The sequence below is a fragment of the Mustela erminea genome, chromosome 14, assembly GCF_009829155.1.
Source record: "Mustela erminea isolate mMusErm1 chromosome 14, mMusErm1.Pri, whole genome shotgun sequence".
NCBI lineage: Eukaryota > Metazoa > Chordata > Mammalia > Carnivora > Mustelidae > Mustela > Mustela erminea.
In genome coordinates, this window is record NC_045627.1 from 35,829,355 (window position 1) to 35,857,278 (window position 27,924).

Here is a 27,924-nt window from a genome sequence, read left to right on the forward strand (position 1 = left end):
CAAGACATGGTCCTTGCTGAGCTGAGAAGTAGACAAATAAATCCAACTTATTTGTTGTCCTGATAGCGAGAACAGTATTTTGATGGATACCCTTCTAGTCTTTTTTCTCTCTAAAGATGCCATCATAATCTTTTGTAGCCTTGTTTTTCTTTTATTGTTTCATTTCACTTTAGAATGCTCCCCCCAAACCTTGGGGAACCATATTACCTTGGGGTAACAATCCAAGTTGACTCGTCAACATGGGAAGCCCAGATGAGAAATCCGTGGTGCTGCCCATGGAGAGGACTTGGTGGAGGCTGGTTAAGCTGTCCCCGTGGGCGAGGGAGGGCTTTGCTCCCAGGAGAAACATGCTTTCCTCAGGGGTCTCTCCAATAAAAGGCTGGATTCCTGGTGGTCTGTCCTCATATTTCCATTGCACAGAGGCCTTCAGCCATAAGGCAGGAGCTTGGGTTCCACTCTTCAGTTCCCAACTGCTCTTTCTCTCTTCTAGACCCCTGAATCTGACAGAGGCTCTGTCTCTTCCAGGCAGGATCTAGCGATTGTCCCATCAGCTTCACAGCTCTTGCTTCCTTTCTGGGAAAAGATAAAGGGATGATGGGCCCTTCCTACCCCCTGACGCCCTCTGGGACTTGTGTTCCATCAGGACATAGATGTGGACATCCTGGCCTTGGTCAATGACACCGTGGGGACCATGATGACGTGCGCCTATGATGATCCCTACTGTGAAGTTGGTGTCATCATTGGTAATTCAGTTTGACTTGATTTTCCAGGTCAGGAAAAGGGGCTAGTCTGGGGCTCAGTTTTAGCAACCTGAGTACATTCTGTGGGAGGGTACTGGCACTTTCTGTTCATGAGATGTAATGTGGAAAAATGGAAAATTAATGCATTCATTTGACAGGCACTTGCGGAGTGCTTCTTGGGTGCTAGACCCTGTGTTCTGCATTGGGTTTGCAGTGGAGGTAATTCCTGTATTCCTGCAGCTTTCAGTGGGGGGCTGGGTGAAAGGCCTGAAAGGTCCAGACAAGTAATATCAGGTCATGGTTGGTGTGATGACAAGAGGGAAGCAGGCTGAGGTGACTGAGAATGAGTGTGGTAGAGGGGGGAAGACAGGTCTCTCTGAGGGCAACATTTGAGCAGGGACCTCGGGGGATAAGGAGGAAGGAACAAAGTGGAGATGGACAGGAAGAGAGGCGCTGGTTAAGCAAAGAGGAGACCTGTGGCCTCTGAGGTGGGATTGGTCTGGGATGCTCCAGGAACCCTAGAAGCCGGTGGTGGCTGAACCACAGTGACTGAAGGCTGAGAGGACTGGGCTCTTCAGGCCAGAGAGAATGAACAGGACCGGGCCAACGGCACAGGACATGGGACATGGTCCCTGTGTGGTCTTTGGCTTCCATCCTGAGAGGAGGCAGGCAGCAAGGCCCTGGAGGACTTCGGGTGGGGGTGGATCATCGGGTTATGCATTTTTAAGAAACACATTTTGGCTTCTGCGTCAAACAGAGAATTGACTCTTGTGGGCAACAACGGAAGCAAGGTGACCAGCCAAGAGGCCATTCCCCTGTGCACATAGGACATGGTGGGGTGTCGCAGCACAGTGGAGGTATCTGCTCGGTGGTCCTCAACACCTGAATGGGAGGGGGTCTGCCAGAGGTGTCTGTGAGAAGGCAGTGTGGGGGACCAGAAGCTGGGTGGATTGGGTTTATCAGCTGTTCTTGCACAGATCCTACCGTCTCCACATCCCTCTCCACTACTGGGGAGAGTTTTCTGAATCACTCCTCAGCTGGATGTTCCCAAAGGGCAGGATCTTTACACCTGAGGGGCTTGATCTGCCTTCCCAGTTCCCGAGCCCCACAGCTCGCCATGGGATGGGCGCCTGCAGCCACAGCTTCAAGCCCCGTCCACTGCGTCTCGGCGACTGCGTCTGGCAGACTGCAGATCGGCTGCCACGCCTTAACTGTGTCCCCGCTTTTCTTAGAAAAGCTTTTTCCACGTACTGCATTACATTCGCTTCTCTCATTTCTTATTTCTCATGTTGGCTTTAAAATCCTCAGACCAGAGCATCAGACAGGGGAAGACACTTTAAAAAAATAATTTTTTAAGCAGCTTTGAGCTGTGAAAATTCTCATTTAAGGTGTACAACCCAATGGTTTTTAGTAGATATCGAGTTTCCTGACCGTCCCTGACCGTCACCGACCGTCACCTGGATCCAGCTGTAGAACATTTCCCCCGGTGGGGGGCGGTCTCCCATGGACTGTCCATTTGTAGCCACTCCCCAGTATTCTTGTGCTTGAGGCATTTCCTTGGAGTGATTTTGTGTTTGAGTAATGGAATGTTGCGTTCTTGTGTGATAGCTTATCGCTGTCAAAGATAAGGATGTAGCTTCTGCGGGGAGCAATTTGTGGCAGGCCCTGAGGAAAGAATATTTTTAGTATCAATAGAGAAGAGGCTAAGTAGTTTAGGGAAAGGATTAAAAAAATGACTGGGTGGGTGAAATTTTTTTTTTTTTTTGTAATTTCCAAGGTTAGGTTCACTCATCCTCATCTTTGTAAATGTGCTCTGTCAGCTTTCATCCATATTCATGGGACTTCCTCACAATCAGCTCCATTCAGGACAGCAAACCATTAACATCTGAGAAGTGTAGACTTGACATATCAGCTTTATTCCTCATGAACTCCCAGGCTTGCCAAAGCTGCTTCCCTCAGTGAGAACCAGCCCGGGAAGTGGATCAAAAAGCACTTTGTGGTACATTCAGAGGGCTCTCAGGCACTTGAGAGGTCTCTGTGTCTCTGCCCAGCTGGGAGCCTTTCGGTCTTTGCCTGTTTGCTCTGATCCCTCATGCAGGCACTGGTACCAATGCGTGTTACATGGAGGACATGAACAACATCGACCTGGTCGAAGGCGACGAGGGGAGGATGTGCATCAGCACGGAGTGGGGGGCCTTCGGGGACGACGGGGCTCTGGAGGACATCCGTACCGAGTTTGACCGGGAGCTGGACCTCGGCTCTCTCAACCCCGGGAAGCAGCTGTGAGTCCCCTTGTGCTGTCATCGGGGCGTTGGCATCAGGAAATACCCAGTCCCTCAGGTACACCTTGAATGTGGGAGGCTTTCCAGTGGTGACCAGTTACCTGTCACAAGGCCAGGCTTGGGTTTTAGTTTCATTGGGCACCTGTGAAAGTGAAGGTGAGGTGATGGAGTGATCTCCTCTAGGTCATAACCCAATTCTAATTCAGTCCCTATTTCTAGAGTGTGTACATGTTGGGGGGTGGCTACCCCTGGGGACCAGGTGCTTCGCGTCCTGCCCTCTCGGTGCCTTCGGACGCTCAGCCACAGAACAAACCCAGTGCAGCCCAAGGGAGCAGGACCCAGGGAAGCTCGTAGGTGCTGCGGTGCCTTCCCAGCTCAGGTCTTGGGGAGTCTTTCTCGGCTCTCACACCATGCTCACCAGGAGAAGAGTGACTGGGGGTCTGCGTCAGCTCTGCCTACACGCTGAGCCCCCAGAGCTGCACGTCTGAGTTTTCTTTCCTTTCTATGCACGCTGTCTTACACGTTATTGGTTCTCATTAAGTGTTTGTTGAATGAAAAGGTATTTAAAATTTTTTAAAAAATAATTTTAGGCTTACAGAAAAGTTACAAAAATGGTTCAAGATTCCCCTCCACCCAGATTCTTTAAGTATGAATATTCTCTCTCTGTATATACATACACATATACACAAAATGTCTGAATAAAATTACTTTTCTGAGTCATTTGAAACTAAGTTGCAAACATAATATTCCTTCACTCCTGAATACTTCAAAGTGTATTATCTGCAAACGAGTATAGTCTCTCCCAGAACCAAAGTATAATAGTCAAAATTAGGAAATTAACACTTAATCAGTTCTAATATCTAATTTACAGACCTTACTCAAAATTCATTAGCTGTCCCATTAATGTCCTCTATAAAACAAGAAAAAAGGAATGGTCCTGGCCCAGGCTCTGTTCAGGATCACCCATGACAGCTTGTGGCTTTCTCTTGAGCCTCTTTGAGCCTGGAAACCCTCTGTAGTATCTCTTTTTCGTGAGCTTAAAGCGTGCAAGCCATTTATTACACAGAATGTCCCTCAACTGTCTGAGGTTTCCTCGTGATTAGATTCAGGTTTGCATTTTCGGCAGGACGGTCACAGAAGAGACGTGGGCCCTCCTCAGTGCATCATGTCTGGAGGCCCTGGACGTTTGTTCATTCCTCGCTTGGCTCCCCCAGTTCACTTGGCCAGGGGGCTGCATAACAGGTTCTCCCAGAAGTTGTTACTATCCCTTCTGTCATGAATACTGTCTGGTGAAGAGATACTTGGAGACTATGGAAATATCCTGTTTCCCATTAACTTTCACTCTTTATTTTGAGCATCCATTGATGAATTTCTAAATTCATTGTCTTTCTTTGTTGTGATTCTCCTGTAAACCATGGCTTTCCTGTCTCCTCCATCTATCTGTTTATCTTCGTAGGAATCCTCATAGGATTCTTTCTCTTATTTAATGGGGTATCATTTATTCCTATCATTATTTATTTTGATGCTTTGATATTTCCACATTTGGCCAACGGAAGCCCCTTCAAGCTGGTCCTGTGTCCTTTCGATGTGTTCTCATCACTCCTTATGGACTTTCTTATTTTCTGGCCCTGTAAGATGTTCCAGGCTTCTTGTACATTTGTCTAGCCCCAGCCAATTTTCCAAGAAGCTCTGATGAGTAAATACTTAAAGTACCTCCTAGAAACCATTCAGACAGTAGCACTGCATGCCCAGAAAGCAAATTTCTGCTTTGGATATCCCTGCATCCCTGGTGTGTCCCCCAGGTACACACCCGTTTCACCGGTGACACAGCCGTTACGGCCCAAGACCATCATCACCCTCATCACCCTCACTCTCTCCATTTCACCTAAAATAAATTTCACTCCCCCAAACCCAACCTGGATTTCTTTTGATTGTCTTCTGTTTCTGCGATGTTCTACAACTTTCTCTAATGAAACAGATAAAGTTGATTAGAAAACAGGTTGTCCTTGATTTTGTGCCCTATTATGTTGGGAGATTAAAAATTAAATTTAGTTGTTTGCCTGGGAAACAGTTAGTCATTGCTTGTCGGACGCAGATTCGGAATCAAGGTGTGGGCAGCCCAGTGGGATATTTCATCCACACTATTGGAGAGCCTTTCAAGCCCATCTCCCAGACAGAGCATCTTTCTTTCTTGGCCAAAAGTATGGCGTAGGCATTGGAAGCATCTGAAATTTGGATTTATCATGCCATGGTTGGTGGTCTGGGGGGCACCTGAAATCCCTGAGGTTGGGATTCCTTATGCCTCATATGAGAATGGTATGTATCCCCATGGCCAGGGGTGATAAAGATTCTTGGATTCAAGCACTTCATGAGCAGGAAGGAATCATAGATCTCCTCTAGTGCAGTTCTCTCCTTTTATAGGTTAGGGGAATGCAGTCCAGAGGAGACAAGTGAGCTCCCAAAGGCACCCGAGGCTGTGAAGGGGCCTAAGGCCCCCTGACCCATGGAGTGGTGCTTCCATTTCTCATGACCCTTGACCACAGCCATGGCTCATGGGCAAAGGATGCTACACACCCATAACCACAGCTGTTACTGATCTGTTCGCCAAATCATAGGTTTGAGAAGATGATCAGCGGCCTGTACCTGGGCGAACTTGTCAGGATCATCTTGCTGAAGATGGCCAAGGCAGGTCTCCTGTTTGGTGGCAAGAAGTCCTCTGCTCTCCACACAAAGGGCAAGATTGAAACACGGCACGTGGCTGCTATGGAGAAGTAAGCTGCCGGCTGGGTCCCTTCACCTTGGATCTGCAGTGGGTGAGGGTGGGTAGCCAAGGTGTGGTATGCTTATGGCAGTGGCACAGCGGAAGGGACCAGCTCCATCCTGATCTTCACCAGGACACCTTCAGACCGGGGCCCAGCTTTGGGTACGTTAACAATGCCTGCTGTGACTCGGATGTGGCTTCTTGCTGGTTTCATCGGCCAGGGAGTCTGGGGTTGGAGGCCTATGCCTTTCTTATATTTTGCTGCCTTCTTCCTCCTGCCTTCACCACCTGAAGTGGTGACTTAAAACTTTTTTGGGGTCCTAGATCCCTTTGAGGATCTAATTCAAATTCTGGACCCTTTACCACAAAAATGCATGTTTGTACTCAATTTTGCTTATAATATCGGGCATCCTTTGGCCCATTAGTGCCCATGCATGTCTAAGAGCTCCTGCTATAACAAGAAGCTTCTGTACTTGGTACTTTTGGGGACTAGCCTTGGCTTTGGTGACTTGAGGCCTCACACAGAGGTCCCTGCAATGAGGAGATGGCTGGTGAAGGTGACTGCCTCCAGTCCACTCAGGGTCCTGTTCTGCAGGCTTAGAAACCCTGGCACTGGCCTGAGCTTTGCAATCAGTTTAGATTCTGAGCTCTGCAAAGTGGCCTCTGACTCCTAGAATCTGTTTGTGCAGAGCATGGCAGAGACTGAGTTTCTGTGGAAGGCAGAATAGTACAGTCAGGTCAAATCCTGACCCTTGCACTACCTAGCTCTGTGACTGGGGACAAGTACCCCACTCTACGCCTGTCAGATCTTCAGATGAGTGCCCGGCACATTGTGACAGCTCAGTGAACGGTGGCCGCTATGATCATTGTTGATACGGTTTTCATTATTATATCACGATGTGCCAGCTTGCTTGTTTTCACAATCTGGAGAGGTGGGAAAGCTGGTTCTCTAGGGGACTTCCATGGGATGGCGAACTGTGGCCTCTCATTGCCGTCCCCTGGCCAGGTATAAGGAAGGCCTTGCCAATACCAGAGAGATCCTGACAGATCTGGGCCTGGAGCCTTCGGAGGCTGACTGCATCGCCGTGCAGCACGTCTGCACCATCGTCTCCTTCCGCTCGGCCAACCTCTGCGCCGCGGCCCTGGCGGCCATCCTGACACGCCTGCGGGAGAACAAGAAGCTGGCACGGCTCCGGACCACAGTGGGCGTGGACGGCACACTCTACAAGATACACCCTCAGTGAGTGCTGCCTGCACCCCAATCCCTCCGTCCCCAAACAGAGACCCAGCACGCTCTCCGCTCTCCGAACTGTGCTGCTTTTCTGGGGGGCTGGAGCCAACCACCTCCTCCTGCTGCTGAGTTTCCAGGGGAAGGAGAGACCGTATGCCTCTAGCTGGCTAGGTTATTTTGGGGGGATTGTTCTTGAAGAAATGCTCTGCTACACCTGACTAGAAGGGCGTTCACCCAGACACTTATCCATCTGTCCATCTATCCATCCAGCTATCTATTACTATTGAATACCTACTGAGACTGGAAAATGAAATATACTCAAGTTATAGATGGGGAAAGATCTGAAGGGCAGAGGTTGCCAAGTTCACAGGAAGGATACTGTAGGAAAGTGCAGGGAAATGAGAATTTCCCAGGAGGAGGGAGTGGGAGAGCCCCTCTGGCTGACAGAGGTGGTTTTGGGAGTCAGGCAGGTATATGCTGGTAAGAGCTGGGGAAAGGACCCTCTCCCGTTGGACGCAGATGATTCTCGGCTAATACATTATGTGCAGACATGCCCTACTTATTGAAATATTAGTGATGAATAAACTAACCACTTCTTTGAGCCTCCAAGAGTCCCTTTCACCACCCTAGCTGCCCTAGCCCTTCCCCCCAGTCAGCCCCTTGCCTCCCCATCATCCGGTAACTAAAGGGTTGGGCCCAGCCCAGAAAGATGGCTCAGGACCCCCATTCCACACCTGTGTCTGTCCCCGCTGGCCAGGCCTGGGCCTTTATGGTTGTTACACATTTTGCTGTCGCCCCTGACTTCAGATACCCGAAGCGACTGCACAAGGTGGTGAGGAGACTGGTCCCGAACTGTGACGTCCGCTTCCTCTTGTCGGAGAGCGGCAGCACCAAGGGGGCTGCCATGGTGACCGCAGTAGCCTCCCGTGTACAGGCCCAACGGAAGCAGATTGACCATGTGCTGGCTCTGTTCCGGCTGACTCAAGAGCAGCTCAAGGATGTGCAGGGCAAGATGCGGACAGAGTTCGAGAACGGGCTGAGAAAGGACACCCACCTGACGGCCACCGTCAAGATGCTGCCCACCTATGTCTGCGGGATGCCGGATGGCACAGGTGGGCCACGATCAGAGCTCCTGCCCAAACTCCTTAAATCCAGTTAGGCTTTAATTTTTTTTTAAAAATTTTAAAAAAGATTTTATATCTTTGAGAGAGAGAGGAAGAGAGAGGACGAGCAGGGGAGAAGGAGAGAGGGAGAGAGAGAAGCAGACTACGCACTCAGTAGGGAGCCCAACTCAGGACTCAATCCGAGGACCCTGGGGTCATGACCTGAGCCAAAGGCAGATGCTTAACTGATGGAGCCATCTAGGCACCTCAGGATTTTAGTTTTATTTTTTTTATTTTTTTATTTTTAAAGATTTTATTTATTTATTTAACAGAGAGAGATTACAAGTAGGCAGAGAGGCAGGCAGAGAGAGAGAGGAGGAAGCAGGCTCCCTGCTGAGCAGAGAGCCCGATGCGGGACTCGATCCCGGGACCCCGAGATCATGACCTGAGCCGAAGGCAGCGGCTTAACCCACTGAGCCACCCAGGTGCCCCAGGATTTTAGTTTTAAAAGCCTTGTATTCATGTCTGTAATGGAGGGAGGGGGAGTAGGGTAGAAAGTCAGTACAGTGATTCTATTTGCCTTGGTGGATCCTGGGCATTTGCAATGGACAAATACCCTAGTGAGGTCACATGTGTGTCTGCGTAGCTGAGAACATGGCGTGTACATCATGCTGCTGGCGACGGAAGCCCAGGCTTTGCCCTCGGAGCTGCCATCTGGACACTTGGACTTGTCTGGCTTGTCTCCTGCCTGCTACCCTGCCTCTCCTCTCCCAGGGCTTGGCTCTTCCTCTCTGCTCTCATTGCTTTCTGCCCCTGACTTTTCTGATGCTTGATTCTTCTCTGTGCTCAGCCAAGAGGAGCCACGACACAAGGTGGACTCTTCTTTAGACAACTGACTTCACCTCTCTGAACCTCAGGGGCCTCACTTAGAAATAATGACCTTTGTAAAATGCTCTAGGTCTTGTACTTTGTTTTGGGATCTTTAATTTCATCTCATCCTCAGAACCACTTGGGATGTTTCACAAAGAAAAAAATGATTCCCATTTTATTGCTGCCAAAACTGAGACTCAGAGAGGTCAGATGGCATCCTCAGGGTCGCACAGCTGCACTTGGGGACTCTCAGCAACAGAGATCTTTCCAGAGCCAATATCCTTCGAGTCTACATGGGAAAGAAACTAAGAGCATAAAAGACAGCGTTCAAGTGTTTATTCTTCCGTCCTTTTCATCCTTCTGCCTTCGTTTTTTAATTTTAATTTTTAAATAAAGATTTTACTTATTTGAGAAAGAGTGAGAGAGAGAGAGAGCATGAGAGTGGGGTGAGGAGCAGAGAGAGACAGACTCCCTGCCTAGCAGGGAGCCTGACGCGGGGCTCGATCTCAGGACTCTGTGATCATGAGCTGAGCTGAAGGCAGATGCTTAACCGACTGAGCCAGCCAGGTGCCCCTGCCTTCATTTGTCAAAGTTCCATTAAGCACCTACTAAATGTCAGGCTCTGGTCCAGGCCTGGTGATAGCACGGGGAGGGAAACACAGTCCCTACCCTTGTGGAGCCTACATTCTGTTGGGCTTGCAGACAATAGACAAACACCGTATGAGGCCCTGTAGCAGCAGGGGCTACGAAGAAAATCGGGAGAAGGCTTTAGAGGGCTGGCTGGGGGTTATGTCTTTAGTAAATTCAGGAACCAGCAGAATGAACAGTGAGGACAGAACAGAATGAGGGAGGCAGAGGGCAAGGTGAAAGGTCACATAGGACAGGCTCTGATGCTCCACCATGTCAGAGAAATGAGAGATACTGTTGGGGTGGCCCTGGATGGTAATGGGGGGCTGGCCTTGACATGGCTTCTTGTGGGTCAGGAGCAGGTGTGGGAATCCACATGTGGGACAAGCAGGGGGCAGGAAGAACTCTTTCATGCTCATGGGGAATAACTCCTGTAGGCCATAGAGACAGGATGGAAACATTCCCCAGATTTCACTGTGGTCAGTGTAGCCTGACTTGGATTCGCCTTCAGAGGCTCCTTAAGCTTAAGCATCATATGCAGCCTCTACCAGGTAACAAGAAAAGCGGACTGGCCTTGGACAGGCTCAAAGCGCTGTCCAGGGCCTGGAGGCTGCGCTGGGGGACTGCCACTCTCCTCTGGCTCGGGGGCCCCCAAGGAGAAGGCTCCGAGTCGGCTCTGGGTCGGCAGCTCCTCTTCCTCTCAGTGCCTCCACACCAGCCCCTGCTCTGTGCATGCTGGAGGAACTCAGCGCCCACTTTTTCCCCCCTCAGAGAAAGGAAAGTTCCTGGCCCTGGATCTGGGGGGAACCAACTTCCGGGTCCTCCTGGTAAAGATCAGAAGTGGACGGAGGTCGGTGCGAATGTACAACAAGATCTTTGCCATCCCCTTGGAGATCATGCAGGGCACTGGCGAGGAGGTATAGGCGGGTTGGGGGAGTTCCACACCCCGGGATGCCGGGATGCCGGCCTGCCGCCCCACTGCCCTGTGTTGCTGTTGGCCAGGAACGACTGCCCCTTTCTCCCCACAGCTGTTCGACCACATTGTGCAGTGCATCGCCGATTTCCTGGACTACATGGGCCTCAAGGGAGCCCAGCTGCCTCTGGGCTTCACGTTCTCCTTTCCCTGCCGACAGACAAGCATCGACAAGGTGGGACAGCCCTGTAGACTTGGAGGCAGCCTGGCGCGCTTCCCTCCTCCCCGAGAAGACTCTCACAGGGTCTGGGGCTGAGGAAACGTAACCAAGCCTTTGAACTATTTCATGTTTTCCATTTCTTTCTTTCTTTTTTTTTTTTTTAAAGATTTTTATTTATTTATTTGATAGACAGAGAGAGATCACAAGTAGGCAGAGAGGCAGGCAGAGAGAGAGGGGGAAGCAGGCTCCCCACCGAGCAGAGAGCCCGATGTGGGGCTCGATCCCAGGACCCTGAGATCATGACCTGAGCTGAAGGCAGAGGCTTAAACCACTGAGCCACCCAGGTGCCCCGTCATGTTTTCCATTTCTTATGTTCTATTTTCACCTTTAGGAAATAGTTCCTTGTATGTATACACACTATTTTTTTTTTACTTTAAAAAATTAACATATAATGTATTACTTGCTTCAGGGGTACAGGTCTGTGATTCATCATTCTTACACAATTCACAGCACTCACCAAGCACATACTCTCCCCAATGTCCAGAACCAGCCACCCCATCCCTCCTACTCCCCACCCCCCAGCAACCCTGTTTGTTTCCTGAGGTTAAGAGTCTCTTATGGTTTGTCTACCTCCCCAGTCCCATCTTGTTTCATTTTTCCCTCCCTACCCCCATGGCCTCCTGCCCTGCCTCTCAAATTTCTCATATCAGGGAGATCATATGATAATTGTCTTTCTCTGACTGACTTACTTCACTCAGCGTAATACCCTCTAGTTCCACCCACATCATTGTAAATGGCAAGATTTCATTTCTTTTGATGGATGCATAGTATTCCGTTTTATATATATATATATATATATATACACCCCCCACATCTTCTTTATCCATTCATCTGTTATTGGACATCTAGGCTCTTTCCATAGTTTGTCTATTGCGGACATTGCTGCTATAAACATTTGGGTGCACGTGCCCCTTTGGATCACTATATTTATACACACTAGTTTTTTTTAAAGATTTTGTTTATTTATTTGACAGATAGAGATCGCAAGTAGGCAGAGAGGCAGGCAGAGAGAGAGAGAGGAGGAAGCAGGGTCCCTGCTGAGCAGGGATGTGGGGCTCGATCCCAGAACCCTGGGATCATGACCTGAGCTGAAGGCAGAGGCTTTAATCCACTGAGCCACCCAGGCGCCACTATACACACTATTTTTAATCATTGTGTTGTGGGAAAGTAAAACAGGGGCTCAGAGAGGTTAAGTCAGTTGTCCAAGTTGCCACATCTATAAACTGTGGTGGAAGGTTCCAATCCAGGACACTGGTGTGAGAGCCCAGGCTCTTGCATTTTGCCTCTGGGGGAGACCAGCACCCAAAACCAATGTCCTGAAACCATCTTGGCTGTAATACACAATACACCTATATATATAATTAAAACCTGCAAGTCAAGAAATAATGTCCTTGTTGTACGCATTCCACTCTCTTCTCTATCCCATCTCATTTTGGGTATGAGAAGCTTGAGCCACACTGGTCTTGTCTGATGGGTTGGTACAAAATCAGAACGGGAACAGATCTCTTCAGGGCTCTGAGAACACCATGGAAACACCCATGCCAGCAGCTCCTTCCTGCCCTAATTAAATCAGAGAATGGGGAGACAGGGGTTTAAAAGGCTGAAATATCTGGTCACACACCTAGCTCTCTTAAAATTAAAAATGCCAGAAGGCTAAGAGCCAGAATATCCATTTCTCAAGATTCCATTTTTCAAACATGTGCCGAGAAGGAGTGATGAAGGATGTTCACTACAGCACCCCTTTTAATAATGAAACATGAGAAATCGCTCCCATGGCAGCAGAGGGTGACTGAAGACACTTGCAGAGCCATCATAAGGAATTACTTGCTTGATCTGCATTTACCAGGCACACACGTAGTGGTGCTCAGTGCCGGACACGGTTCTAAGTGCTTCGCGGATGCTACCCACCGGACTGGGAGGAACAGAGCGAGAGCGTGGGTCTGGAAGCTGAATCTTGGCTTCTCCACTTACTGACTGAATGACTGTGGGCAAATTGTTTAGCCTCTCTGGACCTTGGTTTCCTCATTTAAAAACTGGAGATAAAAATAGTACTTATTTCATAAGTATTCTTTATTTCTACGCAATTATATTTGAGGAATATTCTGCTCGGTGAAGACATGGGGCAGATCCACATGAACTGACCTGGAAAGGTCTAGAAGACACATTATTAAGTAAGAAAACAATTTCCACTAGTCCAGACACAGTGTGAATTTATTTTAAAATAACGTAAACGGAGAGAAAGAGGTCTGGAGGGAGTCCTATCAGCCTGAGAGTAGAGGTTACCTCTCAGACTGGGGGGATGGGCAGTTAAAGGGGACTTTGTCCTTACCAGTAACACTTTAATTTTTTACAAGGGTAACATATTACTGTATGACTGCTGCCATTAAAAATTAATATACCATTAAGACAGCTGTGTGCAGCTGTCCACAGTCCTGAATGATCAATGAACCCCCAGGCACAGCAGCTCTTCCTGACCCAGGATACTGGGTCTCGAGGCCTCTCCCAGGAGTTCTGACAGGTTCATGGATACTCTGTTAAGAGGGAGGGGGAGACAGATGGACAGCTGGGAGCAAAGCCACTGATGGCTAGGGAGAAAAAAGAAAGACTTTTAAAAATATATTATTTTTTGTGTAACAGCAACATTTTCAACTGTGGGTGGTGAATCTCTGGTGTTCTGCATACATCCATCAGTGAAGGGACAAGGGAGCCGAACTCCCCAAGGACTTGGAGAGAAGGAGGGAGACCAGGGCTAAGAGGCCCAGGGTGAGATGGCCATCTAGCCCATGAGGGTGAGGGCACTGCTGTCAGAGCTGTTCACTCCTGCTCCCACCCCAGCAGCTCTCTTGGCCTAGACACCCCAGCTAGACCTGCCCTCACCCCACCTCCAGCTCAGGCTGCAGAGCCTGAGGCTAGACTAACTCCACCTCTGGATAGGAGTGTAAACTTGGGCTTTCTCTTAAAAAATGAAAAATAGGGTGCCTGGGTGGCTCAGATCTGCCTTCGGCTCAGGTTATGATCCCAGGGTCCTGGGATCGAGTCCTGCATCGAGCTCTCTGCTCAGCAGGGAGCCTACTTCTCCATCTGCCTCTCTCTCTCTGTCTCTCGTGAATAAATACAGAAAATCTTTTAAAAATGAAAAATACTTTTTCTCAATATTGTAAAAATTATACAAGCGAACTTTGGGAAAACTAGAAAATATGGACACACAAAAAGGAAAGACTAAAAGGCACCCATAGGGGCACCTGGGTGGCTCAGTGGGTTAAGCCGCTGCCTTCGGCTCAGGTCATGATCTCAGGGTCCTGGGATCGAGTCCCACATCGGGCTCTCTGCTCAGCGGGAGGCCTACTTCCCCCCTCTCTCTCTCTGCCTGCCTCTCCATCTACTTGTGATCTCTCTCTGTCAAATAAATAAATAAAATCTTAAAAAAAAATAAATAAACAAATAAAAAATAAAAGGCACCCATAATCTTGAACCCAGAGAGAACCCTTGTCAACTTCCTGGGATAGGCATTGTTGCATACCTTTTTCTAGATATAAATGTGTGTGTGTGCATGCATGCATGTGTCTGTGTGGTTTTTAAAAGAATAAAATCTGTATTTGTTTAGTGTGTGTTCACTTTACAGTGTGTGGTGACCATCTTTCTCTAACGTTCACTGTTCTCTGACAGCCTGATTTTTTATGACTGTTTAATATTTTCTATATTCATGCACAAGATAATAGATCTCTATCATTAGAACGATAGGCTGCCTCTAGTTTTTCACTGTGGAACCATGCTTTGATGGATATGTTGTAGCTTTTAACTTTAATCACATCTTCATCTGTCCTTGGTTGAATTAAACATGGAATCACGATGACCCAGGCCTAGTGACAAGCAGCCGACCACAGCACTTTGCATCTTTCTGATGCTGAGGTTGGGCAGTGGTCCCAGCAAACTGTTGCTCAAATGAATTTCTCCTCCTCTCCTTCAGGCAACACTCATTGAGTGGACCAAAGGCTTCAAGGCCACTGACTGTGAAGGGGAAGACATGGTGGACATGCTCAGGGAAGCCATCAAGAGGAGAAATGTATGTTACAGTGTTGAGGCTCATGCCTGACCTTGCGCCTTTTCCCAGGCCCCTTTGCTCTGCCACCCTGTGCCCCCCTTGGGCTGATACACCCCTCCTGACACTACCTGGTGTGCACACCCAACTTTACAGTATGGCTGCTTCCTTTGCAGGAGTTCGACCTGGACATAGTTGCAGTTGTGAATGACACAGTGGGGACCATGATGACCTGCGGCCATGAAGATCCTAATTGTGAGATTGGCCTGATTGCAGGTAAGTGGTCAGGCATGTCCCATTAGACTACTCATGTCTGATCTTCTGGTGGTTTCCTTTTTACATGGTGTGAGGCTGGACCGGGGTGGGGCTGGCGTGGATGGAACATTGTTCCATTACACAGATGCTCTAAAGCCAGCTTTGTCCATGGCAGAGATGAAGTTAAGATCAGGAGTCCAGGTTTCCTAATTTCTAAGACTTTACTTATTATCTTTCTCCTTAAGAGCCCTAAGCGATCGTTGTCTTTTTGTTGAGGAAGGAGAATGACACAGAAAGACGAGATTTTCAAATTAGGGTTTGGGGGCAGATAATCTGGAGTATAAAGAGACCGCTCTTGGCTTGGGGCTGATTTCCATGCAGCTCTGATGTACATCTCCTCTGTTAGCTGACCTCTTCTGGCTGTGGGCATGCAGGACGGGAAAGAGCTGGAAAGAAACCTAGAAGGGAAGGGGGTGGCCTGACATGTGATAGAGGCATTTGAGGGGACTTTGAGAGAATTCTGGCAGTGATTAAGGGCAAGGATGGATTTCAGAGGGCTGACTTTCTAATTGGCAAGGAGATGGGTAGGGTTTGAACTGGTAAAGACAGAGGCGATGAGCATAGCAAGTGACAGGCACAGGTTAGTCATGACAGAATCGGGGAAAGTTGTTCCAGTTGTCTGTCTGGGCTTCCTGAAGGGGAGCAGTGGGTAGAACAAGGAGATGGGGATATAGTGAGATACTTCCAAGGCCAGCTAAGAGGTTTCATCTCACTGGAACTCTTATCCACTTGGTGATGATGGACAGGTTACTCACTCTGCCTGGACTTGAGTTTCTTCATCTGTGGTAGGGGTCAGGCTAGAATTATGAGGGCAATGGGGTGAGACTTGTTTGATTGAACATAATAGTTGCCTGGACTGTTGCACTGAGAATAGTTCTGAGATCAGGTCAGGGGCAAAGGAGAGAGAAGGTGGCCACAGACACCAATGTTTATATCTCCAAGACTAGATAATTCCTCACGGTCCCTTCTAGCTCTGGCTGCTAAGCATGACTACTTGGGAGCCCATTTTGGGTGCCTGTAGCTTCACAGTAATGGTGAGGATAGGAAAGAGATGATCTGATGCGATGGTGAGGAGGAGGGGGAGGATGGCGTCCTCTTGTACCACATACTGTGTGGAGGAAGCATCTTGTTGTTTTCTTTAGAACAACCCTATAAGGCAGGGATTATTTCCTTTTTATAGATGAAGAAGATGGACCTCTGAAAGATGAGATTCTTGCCTGTAATCCCTGTGTTGTGAGGGTAAAGCTGGCATTCACACCCAGTCGTATCTGACTCCGAGCCTAAATTCCTCTCCACTGCCCTCCTCTGCCTCTTTAGGGCCTGGGGATGTCTCTTGAGACTAAAGTCCCTTCATGATTCCTTTCAGGAACAGGCAGCAACATGTGTTACATGGAGGAGATGAGGAACATCGAACTGCTGGAGGGGGACGAAGGGAAGATGTGCATTAACACGGAATGGGGGGGATTTGGAGATAATGGCTGCTTAGATGACATCCGGACCCAGTATGACAAGGAGGTGGATGAGGGGTCCTTGAACCCTGGCAAACAGAGGTGAGGAGGGCCAGTGTGTTTATGTAAGCAGGGTGTGCACTGTATGACTTTATCAGACCGAGGGAGGGGTACTACATTCATATCGTAGCCGCTATAGCATTGTATTTTAATTATACGTCCCCATCAGAGGTCAGTGATGTGTCTTATTGGAACAAAAGCAAAATACAGGACAAGTTTCCAAGGAGTAGAAAGAAGGGGTGACTTTTTCTAATTACCATAAGGTACCATAAGGTCTAGGGTGGCTTTAGAAGTGTTTTAAACACAGTCACCAAGTTCACTCACTGTGGGCCAAGTGTTACAGGGCAGGGGCATGCTGATTCAGTGGACCTGCTCAGGGTGGGCTTCTAGGACATCCTAGAGGTCAACATCCTCAGCCTTTCAAGGGCTGCTACCAGGTTGGTGACCTCTGTTGTTCTGGGGGTAGGGAAGTGACAGCGGGTGGCAGATGGGAGCACTGGTTCTCAGTCATGATGTCATGTCCCACCAGGGGCCACAGTCACTGGGGAGAGAGATTCCCATTACTAGCCGTACCAAAAATAGGGAAACCAACGAATGATTCTTTAAAAAAAAAAAAAATGAGTACATTTTTGCTTGTGTTCTCATCTAGCTTCTCGAGGAAAAGAGAAAGGGGCAGGTAGGGGTAGAAGAAATGTGCTAGGAATTGATAATTAACTCAGGGCCTTCCATGACAGCAGGTGTTGGCAAACTTTTTCTGTAAAGGACCAGATTGTAAATGTTTTACTATGAGGCCATATGGTCTTTGTCATAATGAAGCTCAGTGTCTTAGTATATAAAATAAGATGAAAATATAGATTTATCATGATGATGATATCCCAGTGGGGAAGTTGAACAGATAGGAAATGTAATGGGATATGTGGGCCACAGACACCTTGTAGCTGTGGAACCAAGAACCAAGTATCCATACAAGGAGATACCTGGGGAAGGCCAGCGCTAGCCTTAATCATCCTTGGGCTTCCTTTAGCACTAGTCTTTGTAGCTAGGAGGAAGATGAGCTGTGGGGAGCTCAGCTGAATCAGGGCTTACTCCAAAAAGAAGGGACCTTATCTCTGAATCCCAGCTTGGGACATTTGAGTATCATGGCTCTTCTTAAGGGGCAAGTGCCGCCTTCTTCTTTTTTTAAGATTTTATTTATTTGTCAGAGAGAGAGAGAGAGAGAGAGAGAGTACAAGGGGGAACAGCAGTCGGAGAGGGAAGCAGGCTTCTTGCTGAGCAAGGAGCCCAACGTGGGACTCAATCCCAGGACCCTGGGATCATGACCTGAACCAAAGGGAGACGCTTAACCGGCTGAGCCACCTAGGCAGCCCAGCACCTCATCACTGTTAGTGACACTGTCTCACCAACCTGTGCACAGTGTCTGGTCAGTGCCTGGTCAGGGCCTGCTGGTTACAAAGTCCCTTCTACTCTTGTTTCTTCCCTCAGGGAGCTCATAGCCTGGTTTAAAAGGGGGGTTTGGCTCCCTTCCAACATGTTCAAGATCTCCTGGTGTGTGGAGTTTAAGTATAGTATTTCACAGAGCAGAATCTCCAATGGAACAGATTTCTTCAAATGCAAAGCCGAGGGGGATCTAGTAAACCAGATTCATAACACAAAGCCAGGGAGAACTGGCTCTGGGACCTGGAAAGGAACTCACTCAGTGCCCGCTGTGGACCAGATGCTGGCCTCCCAACACTCCTGCAGGATCAGGCTTTTGCTCTCTGTTTTACAGATGATGGCTCACAGTACTTGCTCCTGTGCCCAGCATGGGGCAGTGCGGGGACCTGCCTTCCTCCTGGTCCACAGGGCTCCAAAGACTGGCTGTCCCACATCATGCAGACTTCTGCATTGCCCTTCTCTGGGCCTACTGCCCACTCTGTACCATCCCAAACCAGGCGGCTGTTGGATGCCAGTGGTCTACCTTCCATACCCAGACCCATGGTCCTTTCGTGAACCACTCACCAGGGCTGATTTTCCTGCTCATACTTTCCTGCTTATCCATATTCTCCAAACAGATATGAGAAAATGACCAGTGGGATGTACCTGGGGGAGATTGTGCGGCAGATCCTGATTGACCTGACCAAGCAGGGTCTCCTCTTCCGTGGGCAGATTTCAGAGCGTCTCCGGACCAGGGGCATATTTGAAACCAAGTTCCTGTCTCAGATCGAAAGGTAATGTGGGATCAAGTTCACGTGCTCATGTGAGAGGCCCTCACTGGAATGTGCTGCTGTCAGGCTGGTGTCCAGCAGACTTGAGATTTAAAAATAAAGACATGAAGGGCCTGGCTGGGCAAAAGGTTTCTTTCTGGAGCTGCTCTCTCTAGCAGCATGGGGAACCATAGCACACAGTCAAAGCGCCCGTCGCATGCCTAGGCCTAAGCTTACCGAACTGTTAACACAGGGGTTAGCTTAGGCTGAAAAAACTGATCCTTTTTTGTTTCTGAAAAGGTGATGTGTCCATAATATGAAAAAAAAAAAAAAACCTTTAAAAAAATCACCCATATGCTTGCAACTAACTATAACTGTTTTGATTTTTGCATATTCCCTTCCAAGGTTTTCAATGTGTGTAAACATATTTTAGTAATTACAATCATAGCACACATATCATTCTATATATATATAATATATCATTCTATATATTATTCTATATATTATATATCATTCTATATATTATTGATATATATATATATCACTCTATATATATATATCATTCTTATATGTTTGTACATGGCAATTTTCCGTTATAATTCTGGTTTTCTATTTTATTTTTTATTATGAAAAATTATAACATATATAAGAGTGAGGGAATGGTAAAATGATTCTAATGTTTGCATCACCACCTTCAACAATGATCAACTCACAGCCAGACTCAGTCCATTAATATACTCTTGCTTTTCCCACCCCCAAGCTGGATTAATTAATTAATATCCTGCCAGTGTTTCTGTTTTCCAGATTGCCTAAAAATAATGTTTTTACAGTTCATTTGTTTGCGTCCATATCCAAACAAGGTCCATACGGTGCAGCTGGTTGATATGTCTTTTAAAAATCTCTTTTAATGTATAGATTTCTCCTTTTGTTTCCCCTTGGAGTACATTTGATGAGGAAACTGTATCCTAGAAGTTTCCTGTGTTCTAGATTTTGCTGATTTCACTTTTAGCATTTTTCTCTCCCTTGTATTTCTTGGAAACTCACAAGAAGACCGAGATGCCTGGTTAGATTCAGTGTTGAAGTTTGGACAAGAATATGTCATAAGTGGCATTGAATTTTCTATCTCTGTCTCTTTTATGTTGTTAGCAGTCATTGATGCTCATTGCCTAGATCTGTGATTGTAAAATGATGGTAAGTTAATGCTAATACTCCGGCATTTTCTAGCTGGAATACTTCTAGAAAGAGAAACTTCCTCCTCTCAATTCTTTGGTATAATTATCATTTTAAATAGCTGCGTGATGTTATATGATATTGCTCTACTGTAATTTACTAAACTTTCCCTTTAATATAAGATGTCTAGCTTATAATTTATGGATTTCTGCAATTCTGAGCAATACCATAATTATTCTTCTTGTGTTATCATTTGCATCTCACAAATTATTTCCTTAGGAGTAGAAGCATTTGGTTAAAAGAAGCATTTCCCTATGGACACACTTTTAAAAAGATAGTTCTGGTTTCCACTACCACCAGTGATGTACAAATGTGTTGGTTTCGCTGCTTTTCCTACCAGCACTGGTTCTTATTAGAGATTTTGTATTTGGAATTTCTGTCAATTTGCATTCATTCAGTTAATTTTACTGGTCTTTATGGCCAGATGCCAGCAAGCCAAATACCACTTTGGGAGACAAGGAAAACTCTTTAGAAGTGAAAGCAGTGTACTTAATGAGAGAAATCTGCAGAGCAGATCTTGCTGTCTAAGGAGATGGAGGTAGAATCAGTAACAGCAGCAGCAATTTTGTGTTTTCAGAAATGTTGATCAGCAGATACCCAGCATCCTTTTATTTATTTATTTTTTTGGTCTGGCTTCAACCCGTTAGATTCAAAGTTAAAAGTCATCGCCTTTGATGACCAGAGGATCTTCTTTTGCTGCAGGGGGGAAAATGGTTTCTTCCTCCTGTGCAAGAGATAAGCAGATGGACTATCTTTGCCTTTTTTTTTTTTTTTTTTTGCCTGAGTACAAAGGAAGATGTCCCTTGACAAGGGTAAGTTAGCAGGACCTATATGCCTCTAGGAATATTTGCTTCTGGCACACCAAAGGCATCTGCTTTGGATGCTTTGATTTCCAGTTTCTAGGTATTTTATGTATTTTTAAACTTCATGGAATAAAAATCATATCCAATGTCATGCCAGTTGGGAATGGGAGGTGCTATGCGCACTGTGGCCCATTTCAAAGCACATTGTCCAATGGATGTACCAGGGACCTTGGGGGGAATCCTGGGCTTACCTCCGAGACTGAGTTTAAGATTGCTTGTGCTGTGTGAGCTGGGGCAAGTCGCTTTACCTCTCTGGATGACAATTTCTTTCATTATAGAGGATAAATGCTCTACTGTTTAACCCCAATGATCGACCCAATCAATGGTCAAGTAGGGGAATGTACATGAAAGTACTAGGTAAACTGTGATGGGCTAGGTGAGCTAGGTAAACTAGGTAAACTGTGATGGGCTAGGTGAACTAGGTGAGCTAGGTAAACTGTGAGGGGCTAGGTGAACTAGGTGAGCTAGGTAAACTAATGGGCTAGGTGAACTAGGTGAGCTGGGTTAACTGTGGTCGCCAAGCTGTGGAAAGAATTTCAGGTTTTTTTATTTTATATACTGAAAAAAAATCCACTTTTTTTCATCCTATACAAATATTACTCATTCATAAGCAAAAGGAAGGGGCACCTGGCTGGGCTCAGTCGGAAGAGTATGTGACTCTTGGTCTAGTGGTTGTGAGTTCAAGTCCCAAAGTTGGGTATAGACATTACTTTTTTTTAAAAAAGATTTTATTTATTTATTTGAGAGAGAAAGAGAAAGAGAGACAGAGCATGAACAGAGAGAGGGAGAGGCAGACTCCCCACTGACCAGGGAGCCCAATGTAGGGCTCTATCTCAGAACCCTGAGATCATGACCTGAGCTGAAGGAGACACTTAACTGACTGAGCCACCCAGGTTCCCTGGGTGTAGAGATTACTTAAATTAAAAAAAAAAAAAAAAAAAAAAAGCAAAAGGAAGAAAGTAAGAACTACCATAATCCTACCAGAATCTAAATAGATTTCCTTTTGCCCTTTTATTTTCCTGAGCAAAGACAAATATTCAAAAACAAAACCAAACCAAGATCATATGGTACATAGCATTTTACCATCTATTTTTTTCACTTAATATGTTGTGAACATTTGCATTAAACATTCTTATGCAAGCTCATCATTGGGATCTACAAAGGATTCTATTATCTGACTACACCACCATTTACCTGTTGAATCCACTCTATGGCCAGAAGGGTTATTTCTCAATTTTTCTCCCTTGATACATATTCCCTGAGACAGTCAAGGATATAATTTTACATTGTGTAGCTTGGAAGTCAGAGCTCCTTAAGTTCCCTGGGAGATAATCAGGGTCTAGACTTGAGGGCAGCCTGTCCCCAGAGCAGGTGCTTCTGTGCTTATGGTCCAGTGGGCGGGTTCCTGTTCACTAAGGTGCTGATTTTACATTGTTTATTAATTTATTCTCTTCCCCCATTGAATGTACACAGCCCTATGCTGGTTTCTATTGAGAACAGAATTACCCTCATAGAGCACGTAGTCTAGTCGGGAAGAAAAAACAGAAAATTAGAAAAAGTTAAGGGGAAGGAAAATTGGCCTCCAGTTGAACAGGGCCCAAGTAGTGGGAGCTCCCATGCTTAGTGGGAGAGGTTAGACTGGGTGTGAGAAGGCGGGTGCTTGAATCCCTGCTCTCGACTCTCTGTGGATGTCTCTAGCACTGTGAACCTCAGATTCCTCTTTGGAAAACACACACCAGATGTGTTAGTTGCTGAATCTAATAAGAACTTCTAGTGAGATAATAGGTTTGAACATGCCTAACACAGAGGTGTCCACACTTTATTTCTGGAAGGTGGTGGGACTTCCGAGGGCTCAGGGAGGCAGATCGCAGGCTTCTTTGAGTCCCAGCTTCTGTGGCATTCTGCGCTAACTTAGCCATTGCCTGGATAATTTTTCCCTCCTTCCTCCTGGGGCATTGGAGGCTGCAGGGTTGTGAACCATGTGGAGCAGGTTTGAGGGCTCTGGGAAGCAGGTCCTGATGTCCCGCTCTGCTTGCCCGCAGCGATCGGCTGGCCCTCCTCCAGGTCAGGAGGATTCTGCAGCAGCTGGGCCTGGACAGCACATGTGAGGACAGCATCGTGGTGAAAGAGGTGTGCGGAGCCGTGTCCCGGAGGGCGGCCCAGCTCTACGGTGCCGGCCTGGCTGCCATCGTGGAGAAAAGGAGGGAAGACCAGGGCCTAGAGTACTTGAACATCACTGTGGGAGTGGACGGCACCCTGTACAAGCTGCACCCGCAGTGAGTGCGCTGGAGAGGCCGGGATGGGAGGGCATGGACCCCACTCTATCTAACAGACAAAGTGTGAGCCTGCAGGGCTCTCTCCCCAATGGTTAGGATGTGGGAGTATTCACCATCCTCTCTGGACCCCATGCTTCTCGAGGCAGTCGTAATCTCCACCTTGTAGGACTGCATAAGGATTGAGGTCCCAGTGCTCCACAAATGCATGTGACTAGTTCTAACTACTCCCACCAGACCTCACGGGGAAGCAATGAGAACTGAGTATTTTGCACCGCACACAGCATTTGTCAAGTATGAACAGGTCATAATTTTCTTAGCTCAGAGCCAGTGGACAGAAGGATTAATGTAAGTTTGAATCCTGGCGCCACCACTTAGAAGCTGGGAGACCTAGGCCCAGTTTCTTACCATCTCTGAGCCTCAGTTCTTAATCTGTAAAATGATGACAAAAATCTTACCTACCTCATAGGTTGTCATGAGGGCAAAGTTAAACAGTGTGTGTAGAGTGTATGGCACATCACAAAAATGTCAGTCATTAAAGCTGTTATTTTTTTTTTGAAAGCTATTATTTTTCTTTAATGTTTAATAGATTGTTTTGGTGAAGAGAAAAAGTGTTAATTTTATAAAGATTTCCAATCATATTGAAACATATACACGAACATACTGTTATCGTAATTCTGGATCATTAGCTCTTCCAATGATGATGGCTCATTATCCGAAATAATGGACTGCTATCTTTTCTTGTTTTTCCCCTTAGAATCACTTATTTTATTATTATTATTATTGTTTTTATTATTATTTTGTTGACATCTCATTTGATCTATTAATGGGAAAAAGACAAAGGAAATCAATTTTTTTAAAAAACCTGGGGTTTTCTGATTCACTGTGCTGTCTGCTATCAACTGTTAATCACTTTCCTAGAATCATATGGACTTTTAAAATCTTAATCCATAACTGATTGACTAGAAAACATCCCATAGCCAATCTAACCACCAAGGTCAATGTGCTGGAAGGCAGGGTTTTGGAACTCAGTAACCAGCCCTTCACACTGCTTTCCCTCTGTCACCCCCATCTCCACCCTAACGCTTTAAGGCTTATCTGTAGTTTAAAATCAAAGGAAATGGACCATCTTATCAAAAGAGAGTCGATCCTTAGCGTTGAGATTTTAGGTATAAGAGAAGTGGGATTATAGAAATAAAAATGGATATAGGAACAGAACTTCCTGTCCTCTCAAATGAGACCCCTGGATAAACATCTTTATTTAATTTGGTCCATGGTGCTGGGATTGCTTATGAAGTGATATATATACTATGGAATATGCAGTTGAAAGACTCTCATTCTAGGAAAATTAGTTAAAGAACATTTTCATTACTTTTGGTTCCACAAGAATCACTTATTTCTGATGTGGTACCAACAAGCCTCTCTCTTAAACCAAAACTGGACCAAAGGACAAAAACCACATGATCATACCTTTTTTCTTTTTAAAATTTTTATTTATTTATTTGTTTGTTTATTTGTTTACTTGTTTATTTATTTGAGAGAGAGAGAGCAGGGAGAGGAGCCAAGGGGGGGGGGGAGAAGGACAAGCAGATTCTGCTGAGCGTAGAGCCTGATGGAAGGCTTGATCTCACGACCATGAGACCATGGCCTGAGCTAAAATCAAGAGTCAGATGCTTCACCTGAGCCACCCAGTCACCCCGTAATAATTGCTTTTAAACTGTTATTTATTACACTTTGTATGTATATTCTATATGTAAAATACCGGTAATAGTCTCTGGCTTTAGTAGTTGCTCAATAAAAGGTACAATTAAAACAGCTCTTCACCAAGTGGTATGGGAAGCCTGGAGAAGCAATCTGGAAGGAACAAGCTAGTTTGGAATTATTCATAAATATGTTGGTCATGTATGTAAGTGCTGATGATGTTTCTCTTTCTCTCTTTCATAGCTTTTCTCGGATCTTGCAGGAAACTGTGAAGGAACTGGCTCCTCGATGTGATGTGACACTCATACTGTCAGAAGACGGGAGTGGAAAGGGAGCCGCTCTGATCACTGCTGTGGCCAAGAGGTTGCAGCAGGCCCAGAAGGAGAAGTAGGAACTCCTTGGGGCTTGGGCCTGATGTGCCTTCGATACTGGCCAGCCTTTCCTCTGGCAGATGAGTTGGGGTCAGGGACCAACAGGCAAGCTTCTAGCTGACTTCACATTCTGGGTGGCCAAAAGAGAACCCTGGGTTCTTGGGTACTTCTAGCATTTTGTTACTTGGTGTTGTTTTCAGGGGCATTCAATGACATTTCTGATTGGCATATTTGACCCAAAATGGGCCAATTTGTAAAATCAAAGCATTTGGGCCTGAAATAATCCCCTTTTAACGATTTTTTCAGTTGAGGCCTGAGCTGCTAGTTCTCTATGGCTTTGGGTCCCGTGGCTTTTGGACTTAGAAACATGTCCACAGTCTGCCCCCGTGGCCTGGCTGGCTGAGCTCTCCACTGGGATGCTTCAGCCATTGCTTGCAGTAGATTGGGTCCTCACTCACAGATACCCTTTTGAGAAGGATAGGGATTCATGTAATAAACTGGAGATCTAATCTGACTTGTTCTTAACTCATCATGCTGACAAGGGAAAGCGAATAAAGACCTGGGAGTATCAGCCCCAGGATGAAGAAGGGTTGGTTGCCAGGCAACCCTGCAGGACTCTTTTCATGCTTAAAGTGAGTTATAGCAGCACCTGTAGGATTTTGTTTCTCAATGTTGTGTGTGTGATGGGGAGGGGTGCCATTTGGGGCACCTATTTTCATTTTACATGTGGTTTGTGTTGTTACTGTGGGTAGTTGTTTTCAGGACTGTTAGGGATATGAAATCCAGTAAATGAATAAAAAATATTTGATTTCCTAAGAATCTTTGCATGAGGTATCAGTATTTCATTGGGGAGGCTCGCTCGCTAACTTCATGCCCTGCTTGTGGAATAAGGACACTGACGTATCTGAGAGCATCTCTCTCACCCAAACTTCTTCCCAACAGGGAGAAATATACAGAGTGTCTTTTGTAATACTTCAACCATTTATCCAAATCTCATTTGAACAAGTACTTCTCATAACTGGGGCATTTACCATGTGATCCTACAGCCCTTGCCTTTGAACAGCTAAAGTTGACCGGAGGGCCTTTGGGGTTCCAAGCTGACTTCTACCTTCCTGCAACTCAGCCCTCCCCACCTGCCCTGTTAGACTGCATTCTCCCTTCCAGAACTAATCAGACTTGGCCTGTCCTTCCCCATTTCCCTGCTGGATGTCCTCACTTTTTCTTAATGCCCCCCTCATCTGAACCACCTGTGACTTCCTACCTCATTACCAGATTTCCTGCATGTGTTTCTCATCTGGCCCCTAGATTGAAAGATTTTTTTGTTACATACATTATTGTATTGCTCCAGTGAACCCAGGATGATGATGTTCTTACTAAATGCTTACTAGATGGAGACATGATTGAAAAATGAACTGTTCCAAGAAATTTTCTTTAGAAAGAGTGGAGGCCATTATCATGGGCCACAGACTGAAGAGAATAATATCCCAGATCAAAATAAAACCCAGGTCGGTTTTATTTTGATTTATGTACTTAATTCCTGGTGGTAATTGCCGCCATTTGTTGAAGCAGGATGTTCAGACAGACAGGATGGAAGAGACTGAAGGAGGGTAAGAGAGAGGCCGGCTGGGGCTGCGGACACGTGAGGGAGCTGAGGTTCCCTAGGAACTCCTTTTTCGTATATCCAGTAAACGTGTAGAGAGATACTGCTGTGGCGAGGGCCTAGATTTACCAAAATGAATTTTTTTGGTTTGTATTTTAAGATTATACCCCTCTGGGGATGCTGTATGGATTTACTTATTTTTCTGTATTTTGAAGTTATGCTTCTTTGGGGTAATGTTCCACCTTACCAGATTTTGTCTTCATCAACCCCAAACCTTGTAGTCCTTGTTATCTCTCCCGGGTTCTCTGTTTCCTTGGGAAGACACGTCCAGCCCCCAGTCCCTTTTCCTCCTGCCTCTGCTGGGAGTCTTTGCCTTCACCCTCCCGCCTGGACGGGTGATCTGGCCCAGAGAGGCAGGCACTCGGGCCACCACATTGTCCCATACCTAGTCCCCTCACCACGTGTTTGGCAGGTTTGAGGAGCTCACCCAGCTCTGGGCTATTACCAGGAAAAGAACCCCCAAGGTATCTAGGCAACCTTGCACATTCTGACTAATTGATAGCATCATAGGATCTTTGAATCCGAACGGAACTGCAGAGAGGGCACACAACCATCTTGCTGTCTTTGGACAGGCCGGCCCCTGAAACACCAGGGGCAATGGAAGGCTAACTTCTCCTCAAAGTTTACTAGGCAAGACCAGCAGCCACACCAACAAGGTAAAGTGTCCTCATGTGGACCCGACTTTTCCTCTTAGGAAGGGCTTCTTAGTCGACATTTCTACCCTGTGGTTAGTTTCTCCCAGTAACCTTTTGGCTAAAAAGAGCTGATAGATTTAAGAACTAGATTTTCCCCCATGACTCTGACTCTTCAGAAGAAGGGACCTCATTCCCGTTTGTCTGTCTTCAGATATCTTGTGTACGCTTCTTCCCATTACCTGGAATGTGGGCTCTTTGAGAGTAAGGACTTGGATCTCGTCTTTCCTCTTTTCCCCGGAGCCTGCCACAGTGACTGGCATTGAGTAACCGTTAGATAAT

The 27,924-nt window shown here is 46.5% G+C and overlaps 1 protein-coding gene and 1 long non-coding RNA gene across 2 annotated transcripts in view; one reads left to right on the plus strand and one right to left on the minus strand.

The window, feature by feature from the left end:
- HKDC1 (hexokinase domain containing 1) overlaps positions 1–26,101 on the plus strand; it is a 42,121-nt gene extending 16,020 nt beyond the window's left edge. Inside the window, exons 6-18 of the mRNA XM_032313596.1 lie at positions 644–743; positions 2,839–3,022; positions 5,638–5,793; positions 6,790–7,023; positions 7,822–8,126; positions 10,386–10,531; positions 10,643–10,762; positions 14,775–14,870; positions 15,023–15,122; positions 16,528–16,711; positions 18,721–18,876; positions 22,988–23,221; positions 25,163–26,101. Coding sequence (XP_032169487.1) covers positions 644–743; positions 2,839–3,022; positions 5,638–5,793; positions 6,790–7,023; positions 7,822–8,126; positions 10,386–10,531; positions 10,643–10,762; positions 14,775–14,870; positions 15,023–15,122; positions 16,528–16,711; positions 18,721–18,876; positions 22,988–23,221; positions 25,163–25,310 — 2,163 coding nt within the window. The 3' untranslated portion in view covers positions 25,311–26,101. The remainder of the gene's footprint in view (positions 1–643; positions 744–2,838; positions 3,023–5,637; positions 5,794–6,789; positions 7,024–7,821; positions 8,127–10,385; positions 10,532–10,642; positions 10,763–14,774; positions 14,871–15,022; positions 15,123–16,527; positions 16,712–18,720; positions 18,877–22,987; positions 23,222–25,162) is intronic.
- LOC116573449 lies at positions 11,974–27,381 on the minus strand. Its single transcript, XR_004278796.1, has 3 exons — positions 27,138–27,381; positions 13,207–13,392; positions 11,974–12,367 (listed from the first exon to the last, which is right to left on the minus strand). It is a non-coding gene; the product is annotated as an uncharacterized LOC116573449 (long non-coding RNA).
- Positions 27,382–27,924: the final 543 nt, after the last annotated feature.